Below are 22315 nucleotides of genomic sequence, written 5' to 3'. Positions count from 1 at the left end.
AATCGAGCTTCAGAAAGGAAATACCACCAGAAATATTTGTTTAACACATGTTGGTAGCCTTTCAAATGATCTTTTATTATCCAACTTGTCACTTCAGACAAAGTCTAGGTGGTGAGTAAAGTTGTAGATTTTTTTTTAAAAATGGTAGATGCATGATGTGGTAAAGATATGATTGTTTCATGCCCTGAATAGTTTCCTACACTACAAGAATGATTGCATCTCCAAAATCACTTCAACTGCAGAATGCTTTGAAAGACCTAGATAGCCACATGAACAGAAGTCTCATTTTAGATTGTCTTCTCAGAGGTTTCCAAGTGGTTTGTTCAATTTTCTATCTCAGAAATAATTTTCTGAAAATGTCTCCACACATGCCTGAATCTAGATGAGCTACAGTCAATAATTTTTTTTTAATGTTTTTGATGATGTGATTAAAAGGGCCGATGAGACTAGAGCAGTAGATTTAATTCATATAAATGCAAGTAAGGTCTTTGACAAGGTTCCACATGGCAGGCTGATCTGGAAGGTTCGATTGCATAGAATCCAAGGAATGCTGGCTAATTAAATGAACATTTTGCTTAATGGCAGGAAGCAGAGAGTAATGGTGGAAGGAAAGCCCTTGGTCTAGATGTCCAGTGATGATAGAGCTCAGGTGATGGTGCTCCTGCTCATTGTTGTTTGACATCAGTAACAACAATTTAAACAAGGGTGTACAAGGCATCTGGTTAAAGAATTTGCAGCTGATGCTAAAATGGGTGGTATAATGGACAATGAAGGTCATCAGAAATTACAAGGATAATCTTGATCAGTTGAGTAAATGAGCCAAGGTATAATAAACGGAGTTTAATTCAGGTACCCGTGAACTGTTGCATTCTGGAAAATCAAATCCAGGTAGATCATTCACAGTTATCAGCTGTGTGCTAGGAAGTGTTGTAGAATGGAGGTAGAGTATCGGTACACATTCAATGAAAGTGGAGTCACAGGTACACAGGGTGACTTTTAGCACTCTGGCCTTCATATTCAAGGTGGAGAGTCTAAAAGTTAAGAGCAGGTGGAGAGGTTGTACAGAATGTATTACAGGAGCACTTATGTTCAGTTTCCTGCATCCTGTTTTGAGAAAGATACAATGAACTGGAAAAAAGATTAGCAAGGACATTATCAGGACTTGAGGGGCTGAATTATAGGGAGAGCCTGGACAGGCAAGGATTGTATTGCTTGGAGCACAGGAGAAAGGTAAGTGATCTCATGAAGGTGTGTAAATTAGGGTCATAGAGTGAATGCAGTCGGTCTTTTTCTCAGGGGTTGGGAAATCAAGATCTAGGGGTCATAGGTTTAAGGTGAGAGGAAAGATTTAGTAGGAACACGAGGGGTCATGCACACATACAGTGTGGTTTTGAAAGGGGGTCAGCTCGATAAAAGGACAACAGCTCAACCCGAGTGCCCTAATTGGGTGGCAATGGAGTTGAGTTCCACTAAAGAACTATCTACCTCTGCACTTCTTGGCTCTGTACTCCCTAGTAGTTTGTCCAGATTAATTGTTAATCCTCTTGTTAGACACACTTTGCGTAGATGGGCTCAGTTTAGGATGCCACAAAATTAGGTGTAGAGGACAAGTGTACAAGAAAAACATTTTACCAACCTGTGTCCAAATTTGCCTGCCAAATGTACAATAAAACAAGCTTAAATACTTCAGCCTGGGGAAAGAAATGCTCTGTGTATGTACAAATACAACAATAAAGAGAAACAATAAAGTTGTCAATGGAAATATATCTTATTGCAATATTGATTCATTGCTATATTACTTCAGTTATGTTAAAGCTAGTAAGCCTAATTAACAAAGTTACTACTTTAAAAGTTGGCAAGGATGAGCTTTAAGCCAGAGAAATCTCAGTTTCTTGGGTTTTAGAATAAAGGCAGAATCATGGATATCAACCTCACCGTGCCCTGTTCCAATTCCAACCTCACTCCTTCCGAACGCTCTGCTCTCCACTTCCTCCGCACCAATCCCAACCTCACTATAAGACCCGCTGATAAGGGGGGAGCTGTTGTTGTCTGGCATACTGACCTCTACCTGGCCGAGGCACAGCGACAACTCTTTGATATCTCCTCTTATTTACCCCTTGATCATGACCCCACTAAGGAGCACCAGGCCATTGTCTCCTATACCATCACCAACCTTATCAACTCTGGGGATCTCCCATCCACTGCCACCAACCTCATAGTTGCCACACTCTGCACTTCCCGTTTCTATCTCCTACCCGAGATTCCTAAACCTGCCTGTCCAGGTAGACCCATTGTCTCAGCTTGCTCCTGCCCCACCAAACTCATTTCTGCACACCTTGACACTGTTTTATCCCCCCCCCCCGTTCAATCTCTTCCCACCTATGTTCATGACACTTCTCACGCTTTGAATTTTTTCAATGATTTTAAGTTCCCTGGCCCCCACCGCCTTATTTTCACCATGGATGTCCAGTCCCTATATACCTCCAACCCCCACCAGGAAGGTCCCAAAGCTCTTTGCTTCTTTTTGGATTCCAGACCTAACCAATTCCCCTCTACCACCACTCTCCTCCGTCTAGTGAAATTAGTTCTTACTCTCAATAATTTCTTCTTTGGATCCTCCCACTTACCCCAAACCAAGGGTGTAGCCATGGGCACCTGCATGGGTCCCAGTTATGCCCGCCTTTATGTTGGCTTTGTGGAACAGTCCATGTTCCAAGTCTATACGGGTATCTGTCCCCCTCTTTTCCTTCGCTACATCGACGACTGCATTGGTGCTGCCTCCTGCACGCATGCTGAGCTCGTCAACTTCATTAACTTTGCCTCCAACTTTCACCCTGCCCTCAAATTTACCTGGTTCATTTCCGACACCTCCCTCCTCTTTCTTGATCTTTCTGTCTCCATCTCTGGAGACAGCTTATCTACTGATATCTACTATAAGCCTACAGACTCTCACATCTACCTGGACTATTCCTTTTCCCACCCTGTCTCTTAAAAAAAATGCTATCCCCTTCTCACAATTCCTCCGTCTCCACCACATCTGCTCTCAGGATGAGGCTTTTCATTCCAGGACGAAGGAGATGTCTTCCTTTTTTTTTTTAAACAAAGGGGTTTCCCTTCGTCCTCATCAACTCTGCTCTCAAACACACCTCTCCCATTTCCCGCACATCTGCCCTCATCCCATCCGCCCGCCACCCCACTCGGGATAGGGTTCCCCTTGTCTTCACCTACCACCCCACCAGCCTTCAGGTCCAACGTATAATTCTCTGTAATTTCTGCCACCTCCAACGGGATCCCACTACCAAGCACACCTTTCCCTCCCCCCTCTTTCTGCTTTCCACAGGGATCGCTCCCTACGCGACTCCCTTGTCAACTTGTCCCCCCTATCCCTTCCCACCGATCTCCCTCCTGGCACTTATCCTTGTAAACGGAACAAGTGCTACACCTGCCCTTACACTTCCTCCCTCACCACCATACAGTGACCCAGACAGTCCTTCCAGGTGAGGCGACGCTTCACCTGTGAGTCGGCTGGTGTGGTATACCGTGTCCGGTGCTCCCAGTGTGGCCTTCTATATATCGGTGAGACCCGACACAGACTGCGAGACCATTTCGCTGAACACCTACGCTCGGTCCGCCAGAGAAAGCAGGATCTCCCAGTGGCCACGCATTTTAATTCCACGTCCCATTCCCATTCTGATATGTCTATCCATGGCCTTCTCTACTGTCAAGATGAGGCCACACTCAGGTTGGAGGAACAACACCTTATATATCGGCTGGGGAGCCTCCAACCTGATGGCATGAACATTGACTTCTCTAACTTCCATTAATGCCCCTCCTCCCCTTCTTACCCCATCCCTGACGTACTTAGTTGTTTGTTTTCTACTCTCTCTCTGCCCATCACCCTGCCTGTTCTCCATCTCCCTCTGGTGCTCCCCCCTTCCCCCTTTCTTTCTCCTGAGGCCTCCCGTCCCATGATCCTTTCCCTTCTCCAGCTCTGTATCATTTTCGCCAATCACCTTTCCAGCTCTTAACTTCATCCCACCCCCTCCGGTCTTCTCCTATCATTTCGCATTCTTTCCCCCCCCCCCCACACTACTTTCAAATCTCTTAGTATCTTTCCTTTCAGTTAGTCCTGACGAAGGGTCTCGGCCCGAAACGTCGACAGCGCTTCTCCCTATAGATGCTGCCTGGCCTGCTGCGTTCCACCAGCATTTTGTGTGTGTTGTTAGATTCATGGACAATTCCATTTCTCCTTGAATGGTATTGCTATCCCACCCATCTCTGAGAAACCAGTCAAGAGCCTGATGAAGGTCTTTGACTGCAGCCTAAAAGATGCAGTTGTCATCCAGAAGACCACCAAGGATTTATAAGTCTAGTTTCCCAGTGTGAACAAGTCATGGTTACCTGGCAAGTCCAAGGCCTGGATCTACTAGCATGGCATCCTCCCCCAAATCCTCTAGCCAATGCTGGTATACAAGGTACTCATATCAAAAGTTGAGATTCTTGAAAGATAGATCAATGGCTACTTTTGAAGATGGTTGGGCCTCCCACATGGCCTTAGCAGCATTGCTTTCTACAGGAAGAGGAATAAACTGCAGCGTCCCTTCAGCAGACCGAATGAGAAGTTTATGGCGTTCCATACCAGAGAATTGCTGCCATACAGGGATTCCAGTGATCCCAAAGTCTCGTCAGCAGGGACTGAAGTTCAGACAGGCAGGAAATGGAAGGCCCAGGACACAGTGGAGATGGCCGAGTTACCTGAGGGAAAGAGATGTCTGGTCAAGCAGAACTGGGCAGCTTCCCTTCAATCTGCATCAACAGAGTCCGGGGCAGGGACCGATGCAAACTGGTCCAGGAAGAGATATGAGCCGCTGTTGAGAAAGTGCGTACCAACAGGATAGTAGGAACGAGACAGCAGGGAGCTTGGACAGGGTGGGAGGGTGCACTGAAGCAAAGGATTTCCCTGTTCAATATTCGGTAGGCAGAACTCCAGTACATCAAGTTCACAATCTAGAGTGTGTACAACATCCTGCCTAGTCCAGTGAATCATTTTACTTGGGGCAAAAGCGAGGCACCGCCATGTCCCCTCTGCCCTGGCAGAAGGATCCTGGAACACAGCCTCAGCAGCTGCCCAAAAGCTCTGGGAGAAGGCACCATGACCAGGTGCTGAAGGTTGTGGCAGAAAGCATCTCTTCAGACATTAACAGTAAGCACCTCCACCAACCCAGAAAGCCTTTGTCAAAGCTGGAGACCAACCACAGCCTCAGCCCAGATCATCAGAAGGCTTACTCACCAGTGTCTGACTGACAACCAAAAGTCAATCTGGGCAAGCAATTAAAAGTTCCCTAACTTAATCGTATCTTCAACCCTGAGGCTTGACATGGTCACTCTGTCAGTAATCTTGACACAGGTGGTCATGGTAGAACTGACAGTTCCTGAAGACAGCACTGAAGATCGACTAAGGAGGCATTTGAGCACAAAGTAGCCAAATACCAGGAGCTGGCAGAACAGTGTTAGGAACAGGGATTGGAGGGCACTTTATGAGCTTAAGGAGGTGGGGTGTTGAGGTGTTGCTGGCTGCTTGCTCTGCAGAACCCACTCTCTCCTTGGCATTACAGAGGCAGCAAAGTGAAGAGCCATTAGGATCACTACAGAGGCTGTTGAGCAAGCCTCCAGGTGGCAATAGATCAGTGTTGTGGGACACAAGCCAAGACCTGTTCAACCCTGGCAGAGGTTGTCTGATGTCGAAAGACCCGACAACCCACAGATTACATCACTGATGTTGTGTTCCAGTGCGACCTATGATGCATCTCAGCATCACTGTGCAAGGGCGACTCCTCTCTGACCCTTTATTAGGGAAAGAAAGAGCTTTGATATGTCAGATCGGCAGGTGAATGATCAGTTTTTGTTGTCTGAAGATCATGGTCTTGAATGTTTCGCTATTGCTTGTGGGAGGAGGGTGCTGATGCTTTTTTTTTGCTAAAATTAGTAGGGGAGGGGGAGGGGAGGGTCACTGCTGCTGCTTGTGTGTGTGGGGAGTGGGGGGGCGTTCGGGATCTAATGTTTTTATTTTCACTCATTCTTTGGGGCACTTTTGTTTTCATGGATATCTGTGGAGAACAAGAATTTCAAGTTGTATATTACAAACACTCACTGATATGAAATGGAACTATTGAAACTACTGTGTCAGGGCTGGGTGTCTACACCCGTGCCAACCCCTGATCCTGTTGCTTCTTCTCTGCCCCATGTCCCACACCCATCCTGTAGCATTTCTCCCTTGACATTCACAACATCCTTTGCTCCCACCAGATTTACAAACTGACTCTCTGCTCCACACTCCAAATACAATACTATGCAAAGTGTGAGGCACACTAGCTATATATATGTGCCCAAGACTTTTGTACAGTACTATATCTTGTTCTTTAGTTGGATTTGAGAAATTGCTGATTTCATAAGCATCGCAAAGATGAAAGTCCCTCCCTTAAATGTGAACACGTAACCATTGCTATCAATCGATCACTTTCTCCCTTCAGCCAGCTTGTGCATAATACCCCAAGTTAAAGTTTCCTTAAACCACTTGTGACTAAAAAATATTATCCACGTTTTCCACCTGTGGACTTTTATAGTTCCAATGCTCTGCTCGCCAGACTCTCATCCACTGTAAAGATCACTTTATCCATTTCACCGCTGACCAGATGCTATTACCTACCAAGTTCTTCCCATGTCTTCCCAGACTCTGAGTTACATTCATCACTGCCTCCACAATCATCTTGTTTTGTGAAATTTCTTCAAGGACGCAGTCTTCAACATCCATAACCTGGTGTTCCTCCCTCAGATTCAGTTAAATTATCATTTGAAGTTCCCCTTTAAGAGTTCTAATAAAAGTAGCTAATAGTCAAAAAGGTGACAATGCAAGTGCAGATCTGTAAAGAATGTCAGATATAAGTAGCTTGATCAAATTCAAATTTAATTCCAGGTCAAATTTAAATCTAATTGTCATTCAACCCTACACGGCTAAATGAACAGCATACTTCCAGCACTAAGGTGCAAAAAAAAAATCAGTACCATCACTGGCGCACAGCAAAAAGCACAAACAATTGCTTCAGCTGAAAAAGCAGTCACAAAAAATAATATAACCCAAGTTCCTGAGTGGCATGGCCTGTAGATTGATGGTGCATGGAATGTTATCCTGAAGCCATGTTTCTGGAAGAACAAGCACGCAGCAGTACCTCACCATGCACTAGTGCAGCCAAAGACGAATGCAATCCAGCTTGTGTTGCACTGAGCGAACACTGGAGGGCAGCAATGACAACAGCAGGCAGCCCCCAACCCAGCACAGACTTCAGTACAGCCGCTACACCTCTGTTCTCTCCCATATCAGCTTCGGCATCTCCTCTGTTGAGGAACAGGTGATGCAGTGGCATGAGGGCCTGGTCCACACAACAACCACACTCCCACACAGTCAGACTCGCCGATAAACCAGTGAACCACGCCTACCATATTCTACATTACCAATGTCCAACAAGCATCTTAGGATCAGAAGAAGAATATCCAAGACATTCATTTGCACATCACCTCTGATGCCCCCTTTCCCAAATGCTATTGCAGGTGATGACACAGTACACAACAAGACCAGCTCCACCACTATTCAGCAACTCACTGGTGGGATAGGCTTTATGTTCTTGATATCCAGCAGCATCTTGTGATTGTAAAAAAAAAAGACATAAAAGGACGAACAATCACACCATTGGTTGGACCCGGAGAGACTGCTGTGACTGAGCATGCTGTCATCTTACCGGAAGATTGATACAAATGCTGAGGTTCAGAGGTAACAAGCATTTAGAACTCAGATATGGTTTGGATCTGAAATTTATTAATTAGGTAATGTTAGATTTATTATTTGCCACATGCACATGGAAACATACAAGTTGTCTGCGTCACACCCAATCAGCGAGGATTGTGCTCCGCAGCCTGCAAGAGTCACCACACTCTGCTGTCAACACAGCATGCCCACAGCTCACTAACCCTCACCGTGCATCTTTGGTATGTGGGAAGGAACCAGAGCACCCAGAGAAAAGCCACAAGGTCCCGAGAAGAACATACAAACTCCTTACAAGCAGTGGCTGGAATTGTATCCAGAATGGTGATCATTGCACTAACCACTGTGCCACACTAGGTATTTCCTTACCTCTATAGCACAGGCATGAATATGGAAGCAGAAAATGATCCACAGAGCTAATAGGAATAACTTTTCTGAGCATCATTCCTCTGCAGTCTTGACCAACAGCCAAACAATGGATAAAGTTCAACTCTAACCATATCTAACAGAAGCTAAAGTGGTTGTCTATACAAGACAAATAGATAATAAGAATAGATTGAGGAACATCCTGCTCTCACTTAAAACTTGTAATTTCCAGCTGCTCTAAGCATTATAATACAAAATAATATTACTGCCATTTTTTAATGTAAATAGAGTTTAATTAATAGAATTTTAGCTTAAAAACAAAATAAGGCAGACAAGACTAGAGTCACAGAACAGGATTGGCTGAACTGAACATTAGTCCAAAGGATAACAAACATGGATATATATGAACATAGTATGCAATCTAAAAAAAAACGGCATTCCACATTTTGCTAATGTACGCTGTTGAAACTTGGAGAAATAATAAATCATGTTAACTTGGCGTAGTTTGCAAATAGCACAGGAATACATCCTTTAAGGCCAGTTAATTTAAGACAATGCACTTGAGCTGAAACGATACCTTGCAGATACACATCCCTGGCACAGCAGACTGCAGATTAGGAATTGGCGCATTGGAACAACAAGTAGGAACTCAGTTTTTTGAATATGCAGCAAGATTCCATAAAATGTTTTACCTTTTGACTGCAGTTGAGCTGTAATGTTCATATTACACAAATAGCCCTGGCAACACACAACTGTTTGATCTGCTGATGGTGGAGTTTTGCATGTCAGCTTACTCTGCTCATAGACTTCGAAGCAACCTTTTTGATAAACAGGGTACCCATCATTTATGCTCAGTGAAGCAAAGCACTGCTGTCCAACGCACTGGTCTTCTCCTCCACAGGACATCCCTTCACACACACATTTATAGTGACTGGTCTTCAGCTTCGATTTCTTATCTACAAAGCAAAAGTCAACAAGTTGAGCTACCAACAGATTTCAAACGGGTGGTCAAGTAAGACTGCAGCAGAATTTACAGTTACTGTAAACCAAGAATATAAATACAAGATTTATGGAAAGTAAATTTTCTCCATTTGGTGTTTGCTTGCTTCACCATAATGCCAAAGAACTACATTATAAAAATTTAAATTCTAGTAGGCTTTACCTTTTGGATGAAAATAATATAGAATTAGCACATTAACCCACTTCTAGATATCTTTAACTATCTATCAAGGTATGTTTTAACACCTTTAAATGAATTCAAAAAAATGACTCATTCTTAATGGACTTGAATTTTATTTATTGAGATACAGCTTGGAAAAGGCCTTTCTGGCCCTTTGAGCCGTGTCACCTAGCAATCCCCCGATTTAACCCTATCCTAACCATGGGACAATTTACAAAAGACCAATTGGTAGGTCTTTAGCCTGTGGGAGGAAACCAGAGCACAAGGAGGAAACCCATATGGTCATGGGGAGAACGTACAAACTCCTCACAGGCAGCGGCAGAAATTGAACCTTGGATGCCTATACAGTAAAGCATTGTGCTAACCACTACTGTACCATGCCATGCTTTTCACCAAGTTTTCATGCTGCAATTTTGTTTAAGAATGAAACAGAAGCTCAGCTGACTAGTTTCAGTGTTTAACACCCAGAGGTCCGGTATATTGTAGCTGGAATAAAGCTTCCTTCAGTCTGTTCGATACACTGCCTTTGCCCCAATCTCAATACCCATCCCATTGCATTTGTACAATTCCATTTATCTGGGAATGCTGTTAGCAACAGACACATTACCTACAAGCTGACAGTCATTTATTCAAGCTGCACATCCAGAGATTTGAACACAAAAATCTTGTCAGGTTCTGCAGGGTGGCATTAGGGAAAGAAATATTTAAATTAGCACCTGCTTCCTCTCAGGTGCTTGAAAGATACCTGTGTGGTCATTTGAAGGACAGGAGAGTTATCCTTAGCCAAAATGTATCCCTCAAATAAATAATGGAAAACTGATCATCATCATCCAACCACTCAAAAGTCCTCTCTAGCATTGAGCTCACCACGAAGGGCTTGCAAAATTCATTTCCACTGAGAGGAACCCTGTTCCCGCATTCCTTTCACACTCAATGGGCCCCCATTCCTTTCCCCTCATCAGAACTACAAGATAAGTAAATTAAAAGATTGAAATAACTTTTTTTTAAAAAATCCAATAATTTAGAAAATCTATCAATGTACCAAAGTCCCATGCATGCCACATTATCAGAGATTTGCTGTGTTACAGAAACAAGTTATTTGGTCATTAGGTTCAGGATAGTAAAATTAACGTACTAGCAACATTTTTTTAAAAAAATTCATTAGGTATAACCTGTGTTAGAATGCTCAAAATGAACACAGTAGATCAATACAAATTCAAGATTTCCACCTCTAAATTTTATAATGTTCACCCTTTTGAATAATGGACTTGAGACTGAGTTCTATGAAGCAGCAGCAAACAAAGATTTTCAATTGTCTACAACAGTGGAAAAAACTTAAGTAACCAAGCTATATTCTTAAAAAAAAATAATCTATGGATTAACATTTTTTCTTCAACAGTTCAATCAAGGTATGACAGTGGAGGCACGTGGATGCCAGGGAGTTAGACTGGCGGGAAGAATTTAAAAATGACAGAATTATAGACCGGGCAACAGAGGAGAGGAAGTTAGAGTAGGAGGGCTTTGGTGATAATGAGTCGAGGCGAGGCAATTTATTTGTGAAGAATAGGAACAGGAAGTATGTGAGGCCTGTGTTCTGTACTGGGTGTCAGATCTGGAATGTCTGGGAGACTCCCAGCCTCTCGGACGGCCACATCTGTGCCAGGTGTGTCGAGCTGCAGCTCCTTAGGGACTGCGTTAGGGAACTGGAGATGCAGCCCGATGACCTTCATACGGTCAGGGAAAGTGAAGAGGTGATAGAGAGAAGTTACAGGAAGGTAGTCACACCAGGGCCTCGGGAGACAGTTAAGTGGCTAACAATCGGAAGCGCAAGAGTCAGATACTAGAGAGTACCACTGTGGCTGTCCCCCATAACAATAAATACTCCTGCCTGAATACTGTTGGGGGGACCTACCTGGGGGAAGCAACAGTGGCAGTGCCTCTGGCACAGAGTCTGGCCCTCAGGCTCAGAAGGGTAGGGAAAGGAAGAGGATGGCAGCAGTGATAAGGGACTCTAGAGATAGGGGGTCAGGCAGGCGATTCTGTGAATGCAGGGAAGAAACACAGATGGTAGTTTGCCTCCCAGGTGCCATGGTCCAGGATATTTCTGATTGCGTCCACAATATCCTGAAGTGGGAAGGTGAACAGCCAGAGGCTGTGGTACATATTGGTACCAACGACATAGGTAGGAAAAGAGAGCAGGTCCTGAAAACAGACCACAGGGATTTAGGAAAGAAGCTGAGAAGCAGGACCATAAGGGTAGTAATCTCAGGATTACTGCCTGTGCGACACAACAGTGGGTATAGGAACAGAGTAAGGTGGAGGATAAACACGTGGTTGAGGGATTGGAGCAAGGACAGGGAATCAGATGCCTGGATCATTGGGACCACTTTGGGGGCAGGGTTGACCTGTACAATACAGATGGGCTGCATTTGAATCACAGAAGGACCTGGAAGGGGGTTTTACCAAGGCTATTGGGGAGAAGTTAAACTAGAATTCTGGGGGATGGGAACTGAACTGAAGAGACAGAGGAAGGGGCGGTTGGCTCACTAACAGAGGAAGCTTGTTGTCAGTGTGAAGGGGAGGATAGGCAGGTGATAGAGAAGGGATGCACTCTGACTGATGGTTTCAGATGTGTCTATTTTAATGCAAGGAATATCAAAACAAAGCAGATGAGCTTAGAGCATGGATCAGCACTTGGAGCTGTGATGTTCTAGCCATTACAAAGACTTGGATGGTTCAGGGGCAGGAATGGTTACTTTGAGTGCCAGGCTTTAGATGTTTCAGAAAGGACAGAGAGGGAAGCAAAAGAGGTGGGGGTGTGGCATTGTGGATCAGAGATAGTGCCATAGCTGCAGAAAAGGAGGAAGTCATGGAGGGATTGTCTCCTGAGTCTCTGTGGGTGAAAATTAGAAATAGGAAAGGGTCAATAATTCTACTGGGTGTTTCTTAGAGACCAGCCAATAGTAACAGGGACATCGAGGAGCAGATAGGGAGACTCTGGAATGGTGCAATAATAACAGGGTTGCTGTAATGGGAGATTATAATTTCCACAATATTGATTGGCATCTCCCCGGAGCAATTTGTTAGGTGTGTTCAGGAAGGTTTCTTCACACAATATGTTGAAAAGCCTACAAGATGCAAGGCTGTACTTGATCTGGTATTGAGAAATGAACCTGGTCAGCTGACAGGTTTCTCAGTAGGAAAGCATTTTGGAAATAGTGATCACAATTCTATCTCCTTTACCATAGCATTGGAGAGGGATAGGAACAGATAAGTTAGGAAAGCATTTAAGTGGAGTAAGGGGAAATATGAAGCTATCAGGCAGAAACTTGGAAGCATAAATTGGAAGATGTTCTCAGGGAAATTTACAACCTATGTAGCAAATGTTCAGGGGATATTTGCATGGCGTTCTGCATAGGTATGTTCCAATGAGACAGGGAAAGGATGGTATGGTATAGGAACTGTGGTGTACCAAGGCAGGTGAAGATCTAGTCAAGAAGAAAGGCTTACAAAAGGCTCAAAAAACTAGGTAATGACAGAGATCTAGAAAATTATAAGGCTGACAGGATTAAGAATGAAATTAGGTGACCCAGAAGGGGCCATGAGAAGGCCTTGGCAAAAACCCCCAAGGCATTCTACAAGTACATGAAGAGCAAGAGGATAAGACATGAGAGAATAGGACCAATCAAGTGTGACAGTGGAAAAACGTGTATGGAACAGGAAGTACCAGAGGTACTTAATGAATACTTTGCTTCAGTAGTCACCATGGAAAAGGACCCTGGCAATTGTGGGGATGACTTAAAGTGTACTGAAAAGGTTGAGCATATAGACATTAAGAAAGAGGATGTGCTGGAGCTTTTGGAAAGCATCGAGTTGGATAAGTCACCAAGACCATTACAAAATATACCCACGCTACTGTGGGAGGCGAGGGAGGAGATTGCTGAGTCTATGGCAATGGTCTTTGCATCACCACTGGGGACAGGAGAAGTTCTGGCAGATTGGAGGATTGCAGATGATGTTTCCTTATTTAACAAAGGGAGTAGAGATAGACCAGTGAGTCTTAATTCAGTAGTTGGTAAGTTGATGGAGAAGATCCTGAGAGGCAGGATTTATGAACATTTGGAGAGGCATAATATAATTAGGTATAGTCAACATGGCTTTGTCAAAGGTAAGTCGTGCTTTACGAGCCTGATTGAATTTTTTGAGGATGTGACTAAACACATTGATGAAGGTAAAGCAGTAGATGCAGTATATATGGATTTCAGCAAGGCACTTGATAAGGTACCCCATGCAAAGCTTATTGAGAAGTTAAGGAAGCATGGGATCCAAGGAGACATTGCTTTATGGATCCAGAATTGGCTTGCCCACAAATGGCAAAGAGTGGTTGCAGAAGGGTCATATTCCACATGGAGGTTGGTGACCAGTGTGTCCCTCAGGGATCTGTACTGGGACCCCTTCACTTTGTGATTTTTATAAATGACCTGGATAAGGAAGTGAAGGGATTGATTAGTAAATTTGCTGATGACACAAAGGTTGGGGGTGTTGGGGATAGTGTGGAGGGCTGTCAGAGGTTACAGCGGCACGCTGATGGAATACAAAACTCGGCTGAAAAGTGGCAGATGGAGTTCAACCTAGATAAGTGTGAAGTGGATCATTTTGGTAGGTCAAATATGATGGCAGAATATAGTATTAATGGTAAGACTCTTGGCAGTGCAGAGGATCAGAGGGATCTTGGGGTCCAAGTCAATAGACAATAGGTGCAGAAGTAGACCATTTGGCCCTTCGAGCCTGCACCGCCATTCTGAGATCATGGCTGATCATCTACTATCAATACCCAGTTCCTGCCTTGTCCCCATATCCCTTGATTCCCCTATCCATAAGATACCTATCTAGCTCCTTCTTGAAAGCATCCAGAGAATTGGCCTCCACTGCCTTCCGAGGCAGTGCATTCCAGACCCCCACAACTCTCTGGGAGAAGAAGTATTTCCTTAACTCTGTCCTAAATGACCTACTCCTTATTCTCAAGCCATGCCCTCTGGTACTGGATTCTCCCAGCATCCGGAACATATTTCCTGCCTCTATCTTGTCCAATCCCTTAATAACCTTATATGTTGCAATCAGATCCCCTCTCAGTTTCCGTAATTCCAGTGTGTTCAAGCCCAGTCTCTCTAACCTCTCTGCATAAGATAGTCCTGACATCCCAAGAATTAACCTTGTGAATCTACGCTGCACTTCCTCTATAGCCAGGATGTCCTTCCTTAACCCTGGAGACCAAACTGTACACAATACTCCAGGTGTGGTCTCACCAGGGCCCTGTACAAATGCAAAAGGATTTCTTTGCTCTTGTACTCAATTCCCTTTGTAATAAAGGCCAACATTACATTAGCCTTCTTCACTGCCTGCTGCACTTGCTCATTCACCTTCAATGACTGATGAACAAGGACTCCTAGATCTCTGTATTTCTCCCTTACCTAACTCTACACCGTTCAGATAATAATCTGCCTTCCTGTTCTTACTTCTAAAGTGGATAACCTCACACTTATTCACATTAAACATCATCTGCCAAGTATCTGCCCAATCACCCAGCCTATCCAAGTCACCTTGAATTCTCCTAACATCCTCATCACATGTCACACTGCCACCCAGCTTAGTATCATCAGCAAACTTGCTGATGTTATCCTCAATGCCTTCATCTAAATTGTTGATGTAAATCGTAAACAGCTGTGGTCCCAATACCGAGCCCTGTGGTACCCCACTAGTCGCCACCTGCCATTCCGAGAAACACCCATTCACCATTACCCTTTGCTTTCTATCTGCCAACCAGTTTTCTGTCCATGTCAATATCTTCCCCCCAATGCCATGAGCTCTGATATTACTCAACAATCTCCTATATGGGACCTTATCAAATGCCTTCTGAAAATCAAGATACACTACATCCACTGGATCTCCCTTGTCTAGCTTCCTGGTTACATCCTCAAAAAACTCCAATAGATTAGTCAAGCATGATTTGCCCTTGGTAAATCCATGCTGGCTCGGCCTAATCCTATCATTGCTATATAGATATGCCACTATTTCGTCCTTAATAATGGACTCTAGCATCTTCCCCACTACTGATGTTAGGCTGACAGGACGATAGTTCTCTGTTTTCTCCCTCCCTCCTTTCTTAAAAAGTGGGATAACATTAGCCATTCTCCAATCCTCAGGAACTGATCCTGAATCTAAGGAACATTGGAAAATGATTACAAATGCATCCGTAATTTCCAGGGCCACCTCCTTTAGTACCCTAGGATGCAGACCATCTGGACCTGGGGATTTGTCAGCCTTCAGTCCCATCAGTCTTCTCATCACCGTTTCCTTCCTAATGTCAATTTCCTCTGTTACCCTACGTCCTTGGCCCATCCATCCATAGGACACTCAAAGCTCCTGCGCTGATTGACTCTGTGGTTAAGAAAGCATACGGTATATTGGCCTTTATCGACCATGGGATTGAGTTCAAGAGCCGAGAGGTAATGTTACTGCTATACAGGGCCCTGGTCAGACCCCACTTGCTCAGTCATCTCACGACAGGAAGGACGTGGAAACTATAGAAAGGGTTCAGAGGAAATTTACAAGGACGTTGCCTGGATTGGGGAACATGCCTTATGAGAGCAGGTTGAGTGAACTTGGCCTTTTTCTCCTTGGAGTGACAGAGGATGAGAGGTGACCTGTTAGAGGTGTATAAGATGATGCGAGGCATTGGTCATGCGGATAGTCAGAGGCTTTTTCCCCAAGACTGAAATGTTTAACACCAGAGGGCACAGTTTTAAGGTACTTGGAAGTAGGTACAAAGGAGATGTCAGGGGATTCCCATGAAGTCCTTGCACCTTTAACTGAAGACACATTTGCTTTTTAACTCATTTGCAGCCAGACAACACCCCATCTTATTCATCACAAATGATTTGACACTTGTACTGTCAAAACCCATATCCATGCCTTTGTTTCTTTTTAGACATGAGTATTCAAGACACAGTTCTAACTGACTGCCATATCCTACCTTCTAAATTCAGTCAAAGATTCGTTTCTTTTCAAAATTAACGCCCAGTACCATTCACTTTTCGTTACTGAACTTGCTAACTCTGGTCATTCTAATTAAGTAACATTCTGATTCAAAAAAATCGCCAAGCATTTTTAAAATTCGCCATGGCCTTGCCTCTCCCCTTTACTCTCCCCCACACCCATCCAAAGATCCTCCAGCCTTACAAACCTCAAAGTAAATGGTGTTCCTCCAAGTCTGCCCGCTGGCAAGCATTCTTGCCCACCACTCTGTTGCTCTAAATTATAGAATTTAATAGATTCTTGAAGGCTGGAAAAAGGAAGGTGAGATGCTATTCCTCAAGTTCATATTGGGCATTGTTGAACACCAAATAAATGCCACATGTGGATAGATGAGACCAAAAGGGGAAATGGAGAATTAAAGTGGCAGGCAACAGGATATTCCTGTGAACTGAATTCAGGTGTTAACAGGGTGATCACCCAGTCTATATTTGGTTTCCCCAAATATTGTAAACACTGAATGTAATATATTAGACTGGAGGAGAAGCATTTAGCCTATCAACAGTATCATAGTAAGCCACCTCACGCAATTACAATGACCTACCTTTACACCAAGCACTTGGAAAGGCCAATGTCATCAATACCGGAAGAATGATTGTACCAGTAGCCATCGTAAAACTAAAACAAAAACAAAAAAAGTTAAAATTAAATGATCGTTAACTCAGTTATGTACATGTGAATTAATATTTATTTATTTATTTATTACAAAAGAAACCCAAGGGGATAACATACCATGGAAATAGGAAATAATTGCAAGCCACAAATACAGACATAAGTATCATACATGTGCAGTCCTAACTCTAGGGCATCTTTGAAACCATAATTCTGGTTAACCAAGAAGACCAGATGCTTCACAATTGTGATTTTTCTCAAAATGGATAATCTGGCTTTTTCCACCACTGTTTAGTTCACCAAGGCGTAGAAGTTGTCAGCATTCATCTGGTTGTCACTTGACTGTGAGTATGCTGAAAGCCACCAAACAGATTATTACAGTAACTGCCTTAAAAAGAGTTAATACCACAAAGTCTTTAATTTTGCAATCTATTAAGTAAGCCCTTTGAAGAACTTAAATAAAATTAAGGAAATTTTGTTTCAGTGCTAAATACAATGGCCCTCTGCTTACCAATTAAAAAATAAGAATATATCATTGCTTCGAAGGCTGGGCTGTGGAAGCGGAGACATATAGTTCAAAGGCACATTCTTTTCAAATGGGACTGAGTCAATGATGAGCGCCACAGCTCACTAACTCATATGAGAGACAACTTCATGGCCTGCAAGATTGGTAGCTCTACACAAAGGCACCCAGTGGGAATCCTATACTCTCAGCCTTGACAATGAAGTTGTTTCCTGCTGTAGATACAAGGATGTCAAATGAAACTCCATGTCAAAATTCAAGGTAATCATGTCTGCCTGAGCTAGACGTGTGACTCAACCTACTACGTAAACACGAGAAGCTGTGGCCAGACCTGTATCACAGATATTATTAGATAATTACTTCAGTACATACTCCAAAGTAGTCAGATGTGGGGATGCATGAGCCAGGAGAGATAGTATCCAAGTGTACCTGATCTATATTCAATCAAGATTTGAATAGCTCAGACTCAGCAGAAAGCAGCTGATTGGGCAATCGAGGTCAGGTGACCAAGCAGTTTCAAAAGCTCAAACAAATAAACAGAGGGTTACCTCAAGCGGAGCGGCCTGTGGAAAGCGGCCAGTGAGTGAGCGGACCAGTGAAGGAGTGGAGATTTGAGGCTTTGACGGGAAGAGGCTGAGGACGAGCTTTACTCCAAGTGAGGTAAGGCTGGGTAAGTTCCTTTCAAAGGAGAAAGTTTCAAAAGTTGAGGCAAGTATTGGGTAGGTCATGGCAGCTGAGATCAGCCCTGTGGTTTGTTCATCCTGCAGCATGTGGAAAATCAGGGATACTTCCAGTGTCCCTGACGACTACGTGTGCAGGAACTGTGTCCAACTGCAGCTTCTAGCAGACCGCATTGAACATCTGGAGCTGCGATTAGATTCATACTGGAGCATCCGCGATGCTGAGAAAGTCGTGAATAGCACGTTCAGTGAGTTGGCCATACCGCTGGTAAAGGCTACACAGGCAGAAAGGGGAGGGGTGGCCAGTAGACAGCGTAGCAGTAGGCAGGTAGTGCAGGAGTCCCCCGAGGTCATCTCCCTCCTAAACAGATATACTGTTTTGGATACTGTTGGGGGAGATGTCTCATCAGGGTAAGGTAGCAGCAGCCGAGTTCATTGCACCATGGGTGGCTCTGCGGCACAGGAGGGAAGGAAAAGGAGTGGGAGATATAGTGATAGGGGATTCGATTGTAAGGGGGATAGATAGGCGTTTTTGTGGCCGCAAACGAGACTCCAGGATGGTATGTTGCCTCCCTGGTGCAAGGGTCAAGGATGTCTCTGAGCAGCTGCAGGACATTCTGGAATAGGAGGGTGAACAGCCAGTGGTCGTAGTGCACATAGGTACCAACGATACAGGTAACAAAACAGGATGAGGTCCTACAAGGTGAATTTAGGGAGTCAGGAGATAAACTAAAAAGTAGGACCACAAAGGTAATAATCTCTGGATTACTACCGGTGCCATGTGCTAGTCAGAGTAGAAATAGGAGGATATTTCAGATGAATACGTGGCTTGAAAAATGGTGCAAGGGGGAGGGATTCAAATTTCTGGGGCATTGGAACCAGTTCTGGGGGAGGTGGGACTGGTATAAACAGGATGGTCTGCACCTGGGTTGGACTGGACCCAATGTCCTAGGGGGAGCGTTTGCTACTGCTGTTCAGGAGGCTTTAAACTAATGTGGCAGGGGGATGGGAACAAGTGCAGAGAAACAGAGGGGTGTAAAATGAGGGTAGAAGCAAAAAGTAGTAAGGTGAAAAGTAAAAGTGGCAAGCAGGTAAATCCAGGGCAAAAAGCAAAAAGGGCCACTTTTCAACATAATTGTATAAGGGCTAAGAGTGTTGTAAAAACAAGCCTGAAGGCTTTGTGTGTCAATGCAAGGAGCATTCGTAACAAGGTGGATGAATTGAATGTGCAGATAGTTATTAATAAATATGATATAGTTGGGATCACAGAGACATGGCTCCAGGGTAACCAAGGATATCGAGGGATATTCAATATTCAGGAGGGATAGACAGGAAAGAAAAGGAGGTGGGGTAGCATTGCTAGTTAGAGTGGAGATTAACGCAATAGAATGGAAGGACATTAGCCTGGAAGATGTGGAATCGATATGGGTAGAGCTGCATAACACTAAGGGGCAAAAAACGCTGGTGGGAGTTGTGTACAGGCCACCTAACAATAGTAGGAAGGTTGGGGATTGGCATTAAACAGGAAATTAGAAATGCATGCAATAAAGGAGCAGTAGTTATAATGGGTGACTTCAATCTACATATAGATTGGGTGAACCAAATTGGTAAGGGTGCTGAGGAAGATGATTTCTTGGAATGTATGTGGGATGGTTTTCTGAACCAACATGTCGAGGAACCAACTAGAGAGCAGGCCATTCTAAATTGGGTATTGAGCAATGAGGAAGGGGGTTAGTTAGCAATCTTGTCATGCGAGGCCCCTTGGGTAAGAGTGACCATAATATGGTGGAATACTTCATTAAGATGGAGAGTGACATAGTTAATTCAGAAACAAAGGTAACTTTGAAGGTATGAGACGTGAATTACCTATGATAGACTGGCAAATGATACTTAAAGGGTTGACGGTGGATATGCAATGGCAAGAATTTAAAGATTGCATGGATGAACTACAACAATTATTCATCCCAGTTTGGCAAAAGAATAAACTAGGGAAGGTAGTGCACCCGTGGCTGACAAGGGAAATTAGGGATAGTATCAAGTCCAAAGAAGAAACATATAAATTAGCAAAAAAAAGCAGCACACCTGAGGACTGGGAGAAATTCAGAGACCAGCAGAGGAGGACAAAGGGCTTAATTAGGAAAGGGAAAAAAGATTATGAGAGAAAGCTGGCAGGGAACATAAAAACTGACTGTAAAAGCTTTTATAGATACATGAAAAGAAAAAGATTGGTCAAGACAAATGTAGGTCCTTTACAGTCAGAAACAGGTGAATTGATCATAGGGAACAAAGACATGGCAGACCAATTGAATAACTACTTTGGTTCTGTCTTTACTAAGGAGGACATAAATAATCTTCCGGAAATAGTAGGGGACCGAGGGTCTAGTGAGATGGAGGAACTGAGGGAAATACATGTTAGTAGGGAAGTGGTGTTAGGTAAATTGAAGGGATTAAAGGCAGATAAATCCCCAGGACCAGATGGTCTGCATCCCAGAGTGCTTAAGGAAGTAGCCCAAGAAATAGTGGATGCATTAGTGATAATTTTTCAAAACTCCTTAGATTCTGGATTAGTTCCTGAGGATTGGAGGGTGGCTAATGTAACCCCACTTTTTAAAAAAGGGAGAGAAAAACTGGGGAATTATAGACTGGTGAGTTTGACATCGGTGGTGGGGAAAATGCTAGAGTTGGTTATCAAAGATGTGATAACAGCACATTTGGAAAGAGGTGAAATCATCGGACAAAGTCAGCATGGATTTGTGAAAGGAAAATCATGTCTGACGAATCTTATAGAATTTTTTGAAGATGTAACTAGTAGAGTTGATGGGGGAGAATCAGTGTTTGTGATATATTTGGATTTTCAAAAGGCTTTTGACAAGGTCCCACACAGGAGATTAGTGTGCAAACTTAAAGCACACGGTATTGGGGGGTATGGTATTGATGTGGATAGAGAATTGGTTGGCAAACAGTAAGTAAAGAGTGGGACTAAATGGGACCTTTTCAGAATGGCAGGCAGCAACTAGTGGGGTACCGTAAGGCTCAGTGCTGGGACCCCAGTTGTTTACAATATATATTAATGATTTAGATGAGGGAAGTAAATGCAGCATCTCCAAGTTTGTGGATGACACGAAGCTGGGCGGCGGTGTTATCTGTGAGGAGGATGCTAAGAGGATGCAGGGTGACTTGGATAGGTTAGGTGAGTGGGCAAATTCATGGCAGATGCAATTTAATGTGGATAAATGTGAGGTTATCCACTTTGGTTGCAAGAACAGGAAAACAGATTATTATCTGAACGGTGGCCGATTAGGAAAAGGGGAGGTGCAACGAGACCTGGGTGTCATTTTACACCAGTCATTGAAAGTGGGCATGCAGGTACAGCAGGCGGTGATAAAGGCAAATGGTATGTTGGCATTCATAGCACGAGGATTCGAGTACAGGAGCAGGGAGGTTCTACTGCAGTTGTACAAGGCCTTGGGAGACCACAGCTGGAGTATTGTGTGCAGTTTTGGTCCCCTAATCTGAGGAAAGACATTCTTGCCATAGAGGGAGTACAAAGAAGGTTCTCCAGATTGATTCCTGGGATGGCAGGCCTTTCATATGAAGAAAGACTGGATCAACTAGGCTTATACTCACTAGAATTTAGAAGATTGAAGGGGGATCTTATTGAAACGTATAAAATTCTAAAGGGATTGGACAGGCTAAATGCAGGAAGATTGTTTCCGATGTTGGGGGAGTCCAGAACGAGGGGTCACAGTTTAAGGATAAAGGGGAAGCCTTTTAGGACCGAGATGAGGAAAAACTTCTTCACACAGAGAGTGGTGAATCTGTGGAATTCTCTGCCACAGGAAACAGTTGAGGCCGGTTCATTGGCTATATTTAAGAGGGAGTTAGATATGGCCCTTGTAGCTAAAGGGATCGGGGGTATGGAGAGAAAGCAGGTACAGGGTTCTGAGTTGGATGATCAGCCATGATCATACTGAATGGTGGTGCAGGCTCGAAGGGCCAATTGACCTACTCCTGCACCTGTTTTCTATGTTTCTATATGCAAAATT

At 43.9% G+C, this 22315-nt stretch overlaps 1 protein-coding gene across 3 annotated transcripts in view; it reads right to left on the bottom strand.

Moving 5' to 3' along the window:
• LOC132392531 (activin receptor type-1-like) overlaps window positions 1-22315 on the bottom strand; it is a 119610-nt gene that overhangs the window by 66275 nt on the left and 31020 nt on the right. For 2 of the 3 annotated variants that reach the window (XM_059966517.1, XM_059966516.1), the window contains 2 exons: window positions 16999-17072; window positions 8875-9138 (listed from right to left, as the gene is read on the bottom strand). In XM_059966517.1, the coding sequence (XP_059822500.1) occupies window positions 8875-9138; window positions 16999-17065 (331 nt within the window). In that variant the 5' untranslated portion in view covers window positions 17066-17072. The remainder of the gene's footprint in view (window positions 1-8874; window positions 9139-16998; window positions 17073-22315) is intronic. The other variant, XM_059966518.1, reaches the window with a different exon arrangement.

The sequence above is a fragment of the Hypanus sabinus genome, chromosome 4, assembly GCF_030144855.1.
Source record: "Hypanus sabinus isolate sHypSab1 chromosome 4, sHypSab1.hap1, whole genome shotgun sequence".
Lineage (NCBI taxonomy): Eukaryota > Metazoa > Chordata > Chondrichthyes > Myliobatiformes > Dasyatidae > Hypanus > Hypanus sabinus.
The sequence above is the reverse complement of the archived record's forward strand: the minus strand, read 5'-3'. Positions and strand labels throughout refer to the sequence as shown.